General features: G+C 33.0%; 1 protein-coding gene across 1 annotated transcript in view; it reads right to left on the bottom strand.

The window, feature by feature from the left end:
• USP34 (ubiquitin specific peptidase 34) overlaps positions 1–10,459 on the bottom strand; it is a 202,965-nt gene that overhangs the window by 16,673 nt on the left and 175,833 nt on the right. The window contains exons 69-73 of the mRNA XM_015587514.2: positions 10,415–10,459; positions 9,175–9,322; positions 4,691–5,325; positions 2,878–3,035; positions 1,149–1,227 (exon numbers count right to left, since the gene is read on the bottom strand). The exon at positions 10,415–10,459 is cut by the window's right edge and continues 27 nt beyond it. Coding sequence (XP_015443000.2) covers positions 1,149–1,227; positions 2,878–3,035; positions 4,691–5,325; positions 9,175–9,322; positions 10,415–10,459 — 1,065 coding nt within the window. The remainder of the gene's footprint in view (positions 1–1,148; positions 1,228–2,877; positions 3,036–4,690; positions 5,326–9,174; positions 9,323–10,414) is intronic.

The following is a 10,459-nucleotide window of genomic DNA, read 5'->3' as shown; positions in this document are numbered from 1 at the left end:
GACAATGGTGACATGGCTGTCAGCCAAATTCAAAATAGTAGTTCTGAATAAAGTAAAAGAGCTCAAAAAAGGCAGGAGCTCCTTTAATTATACTAATGTGTTAAATCTATTAACTCCTTTAACGGAAGTAGCTTAATTAAATCCTTAGTTTTTCCCTATTTCATTTTATGCCACAAGTACCTTTTATCTAATCCTCTCAATTCCCCATACTCTATATACTATTTAGAATTCAAAGATCACAATTTGTAGCCTAGAATCTGTAGCAGTACATAATCTGAACAACGTACTCATGAGGCACTTAACCTGTAAGCTGTCTTGTTCACTGATGTGTCCCCAGAGCCTAGCACAACGCCTGGCACAGAACGGACATTCAAATATCTGTTGAATGAAATTCTCACTACTCCTCTTCACATACCTTTTGTTTTAGCTATACAGAAATTCCTGACACTTCTTAAACACAACCAATACTTCTTTGCTTCTGTGCTGATTAAGCCATTTATCTAAATGCTCTCCCACTTACCAATGCAAGCTTAAATTCTTCAAAGTGTAGTTTTAAACATGTTGTATTCCTATTCTATCATACTATTAACTACAGGTAGGAAAAAAACATCCTACTCCTTAATCTCATGGAACCCTTAACAGGTATACTCTTTCTTCTTATCTCTACTAGTAGACTAAAGAGTATAATGCACCTCTGTGGTCTTAAAATCATCTCACAGTTGTGGATTTTCAAGAATTATGGGAAGAATGAATGGCTGATTTTTACCACCTGTAACAGTCTCACTGGCTTCCTCTGATGATGCTAATCTCAGATTTTGTAACTCTGTCAAATAAGTGAGCTCTTGAGAAATTACGCGTTCTTGATTAAATCATACAAATTTCTTATGTTTCTATCTTTACAAATGAAATGAATAAAATCAGTTTATTTAGAGTGGTTGTTCTAAACACAAAATAAGGGAGAAAGTATGGAATTACTATGGGAAAAGAAAACAGCACCTTAAAAATTATAACCTTATTATTCTTGGAATATAAATTAGCATTTACTGATCTGTATAATTAAAATCCAGATAACTGTAAAACAGTCTAGAAGTCCTGGTGAGAAAATTAAAATGAAATAAATCTACAGTAAAATACAATAAAATATTTACCTCAGTCATCAGGATCAACCCTCTATTAAATACAACAAGAAGTCTGTCTTCATCAGATTCTAATAGTATTCTGAAGGCACTAGAAGAATATTTAAAGTACAGTTTGAGAACTCTGAACCAGAACAGAACACTTAGGTGATTTAACAAAAAAAAACCAGAATTGTTAAATTACTTTCCTACCTACAGAATAGATACTATCCTACAGAATAGATACTATCCTACAGATACTATCCTACAGAATAGATATTATCCGCAATGGTAAAACAGAGCTGTGATGGGAATATTTTTAAAATTTCAGTATAAATAATGTTTATTTTTATAATGAGTTTATCTTCTAAATTATGCTAAATTCTGGATAATAATAAAATACACCTGTATTATCAAAGCACTCATTAGCTGGGTATTGAGGAAAAAAGAGTAACATTAGTACAAATAAAATTAAAAACATGTTGGCCTTATAAATAATTTACTCTTATTAATAGAACTTATTTCAGTATTACGTACTGGAAACTGCTGTTATATAGTATGACTAGAATAGAAATCCTTTCACTTCAATCAGATTTTTTTTTCTTTTTTCAAAAAAGAATTAAGAAAGCTCCAAATCTTTTTTTGAAAATAAACTTCAAGTAGTAAATCTTGGGGAAAAAATGTATTCAAAATTAATGTCGAAAAATTTTTAAATCCCTCTAAGGAGTCCTAGCAAAAGCTTAATTTCATTTTGTGTATTAATAAAGATTTAAATTGAAAAGTTTTCTGAAGATGATAATCTGAAATAACCTTATCTTGGGTTGAACAGCTTAAGATACTATAGTGTTCAACAAATAAACTCATAGATAAGGATGACAGAATGGTGGTTATCAGAGAATAAGGGGGCAGGGGAAGGATGAAGAGGGTAACGCAGGTCAAATTTACGGCGACAAAAGGAGACTGAGCTTGGCGTGGTGAGCACAATAGAGTATACAGATTTTATATTATAAAGTTGTACACCTAAAATTTAATGTTATTAACCAGTTAACCCGATAAATTTAATTAAAAACATTTTTTTAAAGATACAAAAGGACCGCCAAAAAATATGCACCTAATAAAGGATATTGCCTCCAAGTCTTAGATGTAATAAATACATAGATTCATTTTAAGAAATTAACCTGGATTCTATTTCTACAGTTAAAGGGTAATAAATGTAATTTGTAGCAGTTCCTTCACAGCCATTCAATAAACTTCTGTCACTCTAAACAATGAAGTAAGTTGGAAAGATCATGTTTTGTTATTTTGCCTAATTCTTACAGTTAAAAAATATAGGTAGATCTGGGCTAAACGGAATGAGAAACATATTAACAGTAAACTCATCAAAAGATAGAGAAAGCTGTTTCTGGAAGCCCCTGGAACAGAACTGTTCAAGCATAAGTTTGGATGATTGCTACAGAGAAGAGGAGTCAAACTTTAGGTGGAAGATTGTACATTAAGGTTCTTTCCAATCCTAAGATTCTATGATTGTGATAAAACACAATCCAAAACCAAACAAAAACAAAACCTGTTCAAAAGTAGCTAATTTTCAAAATATAAATTCTTCCAAGGTAACTAAATGCATATATGCTTCCCTAATAACCTTAAAGAATTGTAAATTTTCAGTTATAAGTAATTTAAATTATTATTAAGTATCAAAAGTATGGTCCCCATACCCTCACCTGGAAAAACTAAACAAAAAAAACACTAGAATAGATATTTTTACCTTATTAACGTAGTCCAGCAGGAGCGGCCATCTAAGCAACGTAAGTAACAACTTATGGTTGTTTTCTTAAACTGTTTAATATCTTCTAATTCTTCTTCTCTCATATCTGGCCTCTGAGCTATAAAAAGCTGCATCAGGTTAAATAGTTCTTCCACTGCCTAAAAAGGAAAAATAAGCATTATAGTGATCTTTTAACCCTGAAATATTTTAGAACGTTTGCATCTCATTTCTGAATGTTATGCTCATTAGCCAGCTCTTAAAATTATACAAATAAATCAGATTACACTACCATTCAAGAATAGTTATAAAATTAGCAACGAATTCTATTTAAGAAATACATAATTCACTAAAAGAAAACCTTAAAATAAAATTTCAGGAAGATTAAAAACTACAAGTAAATACAGTTCATTTTTAGTCTTAATACTGTTCAAAGTACTAAGTTTTGTAACTTCACATGTGCACCCAGAGACAAACTACTATGATCCTTTGTTCCCTTTTCTTTAATAAATAAGAAATCATTACTTTGTCACAAAGATTTTACAGCTCTCAATTACACCTGAATTAAGACTGTTTCTGAGAAAACCCTTCTATGCCAATCAATATTTGGAATGATCTTTCTCGACCGATGATGGTTGGTTTGTTACTCGGCAAAAATTGATTTAAGCATTGTTTCCATTAAAATCTCTAATAAATTCCACAATAAAAGATGTTACATTTCATTGACGTCAAGGGCAAGAAACAACAGATAAATATTCTCACTCGCCCAACACTCTTCAAAGGTACATTTAACTATAGACATATTTATTAACTAAATCAAATATTATGTGAATGTGAAATAAATCCACATCCACTGAATCTTAATAAAGCCTGTCATGATCCTAAATCAGGCTGATGCTCTCATTCTTTTCCTTCTGTATTATAGCCTTGGCTTTGAACCTTTTCTGGAACTTAATACAATCACTTTCTTTACTTTATTATAGGCATTCTAACTTCTTCACTGGAAATTAGGTTATTCTTTCAGGGTGAGAAATTCTAAACAATTCACTACATTATGCCTAAACGACAGGAAAGAGGATACTTATACTTAAAATACCCTTTATTGTATTCTTTTGATTGAACTCTTAGATGTTGAATGTCTTGAAAAAGCTCACTCCTCCAGTCCCACCATCCCCTATTTAGCAAATAAGTTCTAATATTAGCAGTTTGTGGCCTCTGGGTTAACAACAGCTTTAAAAAGGGTTCTGCCTTCGATCTCTCTTCTCGGATTTATACCCTCTTGGTGTAATTTTCTGTTTACAACAGAAAAACAGTGAAAAGAAATATTCAAGAATGACAGCTTTACATGGAGGAGGTAAAATTTAATATGAAACCTACAAATTTTGTTCATTTGAATGTAGTGTGAGAAAAAAATATTAGGGAATATTATAACAGATAAAATACTGTCTAGCTCACAGCTTAGCATAACATATAGATCTTGATAATAAATATCTAAATAGTAAAAACTTCCCAAAAACTGTACCACAAAGCTTTTTCATTAAGAATATATGAAAAACACATTTACAAAACCAAATTCAAATAGGTAAGTTCCATTAGAGAGAACATTTCAACATCAACCTAAGTATCCATCTACTTAAAAATTTTATAACCATATAGCATTTTACACATACATTCAAGAAAATACATGTTAAGCCTATAAGAACAGTTAAAGTTAGACTATACTCCTATATTTTGTCACCGTTTCCCACAAGGGGAAAAACAAGTTATTTCCAAACAATTTGAGGATACAGATATAAGAGTAACCAATTTTACTCACTCCAGGATATTGGCTGGCATGTGGTGTAAGATTCTTAAAGGCCCACTGGATGTTCTGGTGAGAAGCCAGTTGTCGTGTGAATGCAGGAGACTGCTCACAGCAGAGCCTCAGAATGCCGTAGTAGGCAGGCAGCATCCCACGGTTAAAAAGCACCACATCCTGATCATCATGGTCAGCAAGGATGTAATTGAAGGCAATGTTCTTGGTTACCACGGGGTTCTGAACAATAAGGCGGATATTCTCTGGACAGTCAGCACACACATTGTACCAAAATGAAAGCAAAGCCTGTTTATTGTGATTTGTAGCTATTGCTGGCTCAGAAAGTTTAGGCTGGAAAAGGTTCCACAAATCCATGAAATATGTGGAAAACATCAGCTTCTCAGTTTTGGAAATTAAACAATAAGTCATAAAGCTAAAATAGGGCACTAGCTTTGTAGTGCCATGAACAGCAGCATCAACATAAAGTTTGGCTCTTGAGAGCAAACCAAGGAGCACGTTGTAGACCTGATGCAGGACTACTGTTGTGTCTGGACTGAGTGGAAGGTCACGGGTTGGGATGTGCAAAGACCTTGTTGACCGGAACATCTGGCGGAATGAATTGCTTGGTATAAGGGACACCAGAAGATAAGCTGCAGCTATAAAATGTAAAACAAAACTGTCAGATAGAACCTTACAAGATATAAAATAGACTGAAGAGCAGTCATTAAACACAAAGCCACTCTTCCCTTTAAAAATTTAAATAAATAAAAATTAAGGGACATGAACATTTATTATCTTTCTGATCTACCACTGGCCCCATAGGAAGATACCAAGGAATGATGAGAACAACAATTGTGTTAGCAGAAACAGGTTTCAATCGCTTTTGCTCAACTTTCCTAAAATGTAGAATTTTCCCACTTATCACTTCTTTTCTTCTCAGGAAACAATATAGTTCAACAGGAAGAACACAGCATTTGGAACCAGAAGACCTATATTAAGGCTGTCTGACATGGTCAAATCATTTACTTAGTTTTAAGGTCTTAGTTTTCTTATTCTTTACAAAAAATGGTAAATTATTTTGTAATAATATACTGCTAATGGTAAAATGTACTTACGTTATACAGAGAGAATGAGATCTTCTAAAAGTCCTTTGTAATATAAAAGATTATATATATGACAATTATAGAACATTAACTTTGGAAAATCTTTAAGTCTTCTAGGCTAATCTTGCACACAAAAAAGAATCCCTCCTTCATTCAACAAACCTGAAAAATGTTATTAAGTGTATGCTATAAATCTGAGAGGTTAATGACTCATTAGCTGAGTCCATCTGTAAAAGCAGTTACTATGAGCAAAGCACTGAGCTAAGTACTTTATAATATTATCTCATTTAATCCTCATACTCATCCTGGATGTAGGTGATATTATATAAAAAAATCTGAATCTTGGAAAGGCAATGACCGAGGTCACATAGATAAAGAGGCAGAGACCAGATTCGGCCTTGGGAAATGATGACGATGATGGTAATAGTAAAACGATAACAAGAATTGCTAACATTTATCGAATGTTTACTATTTAACATTAAACGTTGTACAGAAAAAGACACTCCTTTTTTTATCCCCCCTTTCTCTCAAGACTTGAAACAGTAAGACAGCCCCATATTACACAGCTAGTGGCACAACTGGAATTCAAACCTAGATTGTCAGATTTATAAGCTAACACTCCTAACAACATTCACTACAGAGCCTCCTCAAGGTCTCCAATTCCTTAGTTTAACTCTTTTCAATACACCTACTAATTCTGTCTCCCACTATTCTACCTATAATTTGATAATTTCCATTGTACTGCTAAAGCAAATAAAGTCAGTGTTTCTAAAATTTATTGTGATCTATTTTACAGATTTCGAATTAAACTTTATTTCTGCACAATACTCCATTTCTATGTATTTCTTCACCTACACAGCACTCTGGAAATCTATTTTCAGTTAGGCTCAATTTGATATTTGTTTCAAATTATAAAAGTTGGCACGTAGTTATCATCTTGATCGATTTTTGTGTAATACTACAACTGAGAAAAGTCTTTTGTGATTTAAAAAATGTTCAGCTGAACTTAGAACAAATCTACTTCCATTTCTATATGGCAACTCTTCAACTATTTTAAGACACCAATTATGTCTCAATTTTTTTTTTACTCTGAACATTCTGTCATTTCTTAAAATTGTTTTGTAGGATTTAAAAGTATCTCTAGTTTTTCTTCTACACATGTTACTCTAATTCTTATTGGAAGTTATATTCATCCTATTCAAATATTTGGGCCCTTTTTTCAAGTTACATTATATAAAAAACACTTGTTGATGTTACTATAATCTTCACTATTATAATTTTAAAATGATGCATTATAACAATTTACTTTCTAGCTGAACATCCAGCTTTTAATTTTTCTCAACTATAAATAATGCTGTTGGGTATCCAATACACTGGATGACTTACTTAAACTGGAATCCCTGAAATAGTATTACTAAGTTAAACAGCGCAAAAACATTTTAAGGATCTTGGTACATACTGGTAAATCGAATGCCTTTCTTAAGGGTAATATTAACTTACAATGTCACTGCAATATATGAGAATGCTGTTTCCTAAGCACTGTCATGAATATTAGGTGTAACAGCTGGCTAAAACACTTTTTTTTTTTTTGGTTCAGATTTTTGAATTATTTTATGTTCAGAAGTCAGGGCAAGAATGACACCAAGATATGTCAGCTCTTACAAATATCCAAGTACTGTGAGGTTCCCTATATTGACAGGAAAAACAAGCCTATAAGCAGAGTGCCAATGCCAACCCATGTGCACTCACCACTGAAAGGTGTTTGCCTAAGTAAATCTTTTATTTTAGAATAGGTAGAACAGACAGTTCCCATACACCCCTTCCACATTTCCTCTATTTTTAATATCTATTATTACTATGGTACCTTGGTTGTGTCTATGGAACAAACACTGGCACATCAGTATTAACTAAACTTTACACTTTAGATTTCAAATGTTCTTTTTATATGGTTCTAAGATATATTCAGTTGTTATGTCTCCTTAACTCCTCTTGGCTGTGACAGTTTCTCAGATTTCTCCTGCATTTGATGACCTTGACAGTTTTGAGGTCAGGTATTTTTGCAGAATGTCCCTCAAATTGGGTTTGTCTCATGTTTATCATGGTTAGACTCAGGATACAGGTTTTTTGTGTGGAAGACCATGTAAGTCAAGTGCCCTTTGCATCACATTATATCAAGGGTACATACTATCAACATGAATTTTCAGGTATGATGTTAAACTTAACCACCTGGCTGCGTTGATGTTTGTTAAATTTCTTCACTTCAATGTTATTTCTGGGATCCCCCACACTTTATTCTTTGAAAGTCACTAAGCTCATACAAAAGGTGTGAGGAGTTATACTCCACCTCTTTGAAAGAGGATGTACATAAATTATTTGACATTCTTCTGTATGGGAGATTTGTTTCTTCTCTACTTGTTTATTTATTCAATCATTTATTTATGACAGTATGGACTCATGAATAGTTATACTTTGGGTTACAATCTAGCATTATGATTTTTTTTTTTTTTTTAATAGAAATTGTTCCAGCTTTGGCCATTGGGAATGCTTTCAGGTTGGCTCAATGTTCCTTTGACATGCCTTCTTCTTTTGGTTTTACAAGATGTTCCAGGATCATCTTACATATTCCTTGCCCCAGTCTTAAAATCAGCTATTTTCTCCAAGGAGCCATGATTCATTTTATTGGAGAACAATATTTAGAAAAAAATATCTGTGTGTTCGATGTGCTTGTTGCTACTGGAGTGTCACTGATTCTAGGCCCTTTCAGTAGACAGCTAGCAAATATCATTTTGATGATTAAATTTGAAATAAAGAAATTTAGAATATTAACTACTTTGATTTTTATTTCTTTGAACACTACCAAAAGAGAACATAGTTTATGTTTGTTTATAGGCGATTTTCTATTCTGTGAAATATCTATATTCTGTATTGTCAGTCTTTCAAGATGTTTATTCTCTCATAAACTGGGTATAATGAAATGTTTATCATTTAACTCTCAGAATTTCAGTGAATATTTTCTCAGCTTGCTTTATGTCTTTATTACTACTTTACTTTCAGCCTTCCCCAATTACTTTTAAGATAGGATTTTCTGACCCTTTACTCTTTTTACTAATGCTAATCATGCTTTGTCACTCTATTAAGCAAAAAACCAAAAATGGTAGTGGTGGTGATGTTACCCAAAAAAGGACATAGTTTCCTATCCTTAAAAAAACAAAAACATTGTAGATATTTGTAAAACATTGCTACAGGTTTCCAAATACTAGTATGACTCTGGCCTTTAAGAACAATATCTCTAAGAGCCTTTGCATTATACGACAATGGGCATATTGAGGTCACCTTAAAAACAAAACAAAAAAAACCAAAACTTATAACAACAAATGGTTAAATTCTAAATATTTGACTTACAAGTCCTGACTCTAGGATAATTGTGAGCCAAAAGAAACCGCTCGACCCAGTTTTCCATATTCTGTAGGACCCAGCTGTGTGCCAGTTTATTTCGGGGTGTCTGCACTGCCAACCAATCTAGACATTGAGAAGGATTGTATTCAATTACCTGTAAATAAAATGACAAGAACAGAATATAAGGACAACTGAATGAGCAGTTACTTTTTTACTTAATTTTGGTATAATCCATTAAACATTGAAGCCAAAAAAGATTTTTGAAAGGTAGAGCCTAAAAATAGTTTCAACCATGTTTTCCCCCATTTTTAAAGCTTTTTTTTTTTTTTTTTTTTAAATAGTAAATGTTCAGGAAAATTTGTCATTAATTTACAAAATAAAATTACAATAATCAAGCACTCTAAGATAGGACCAATAAAAGCCGCCAATGACTTTTAGGGCTTAAGTTTGGAAGTTTATTTAAAAGTGCTTTCAATGCCCTGAAATTTCTCATCTTTACTTTTCTTATTGTTTGTTCAATCTGTTACAAGTGAGAATAAAATCTAGCTCACTGTGTACTGCTAGGGAGATTTTTTTCATGGGAAAATGGAATTTTAGGAATTTAGAATAGGGGTTAGAAAACTATGGCTTATGGCTCAAATTCTGTGGTTTGCTTGTTTTTAAGTTTTTACTGGAACACAATCATACCTACTCTTTTATGTATTGTCCATGGCTGGTTTTATGCAAAAAAACAGCAGTTGAGTTATTCCAACAGAGACAGTATAGCTTAAAATATTTACTATCTGGCTAGAGAAAAAGTTTGCCGACCTTTGGTCTGGAGAGTGGGCTTTTCCAACACTCGCTAAGGACAACTTTTGTGACCTCAGCAGTAACTCTGAAAGAAAGGAAGCAGCTGGTGCTTCCTCTACTATTTCTGTCAACTGCTGAAAACACCTGGGTTTGTATTTCTAGGGTTTCTATCACTTTACGTAATCTTTTCTTGAGGGTAGGGCAATGAGAACCTCAGACTGGCTGAAGGCTGTTTATAACTCTAGGAGAAAGTCTTTCAACATCTGGGAGACTGGCCAAGAATTCTGTTTTCTCCCAGACCTTCTGACTAAAGCATCTTTTCTTCCTTCAAACTGTGACTTACTAAATCCACTTTGGATTCCTCAAGCAGAAAGAAACTGGTACTTATAATGACAGTAACTGTATTAGACAAAATTCTCAGAAAAGTAAATCCTGAAATATCTGCTGCAAGACTTACTTCCCATATCCTCTGCAGAATGTAAGATGCAAAGGGAGGCATTCC

The sequence above is a fragment of the Pteropus alecto genome, unplaced genomic scaffold (assembly GCF_000325575.1).
Source record: "Pteropus alecto unplaced genomic scaffold, ASM32557v1 scaffold131, whole genome shotgun sequence".
NCBI lineage: Eukaryota > Metazoa > Chordata > Mammalia > Chiroptera > Pteropodidae > Pteropus > Pteropus alecto.
Note: the sequence above shows the minus strand (reverse complement) of the source record. Positions and strands in the feature narration are given on the sequence as shown.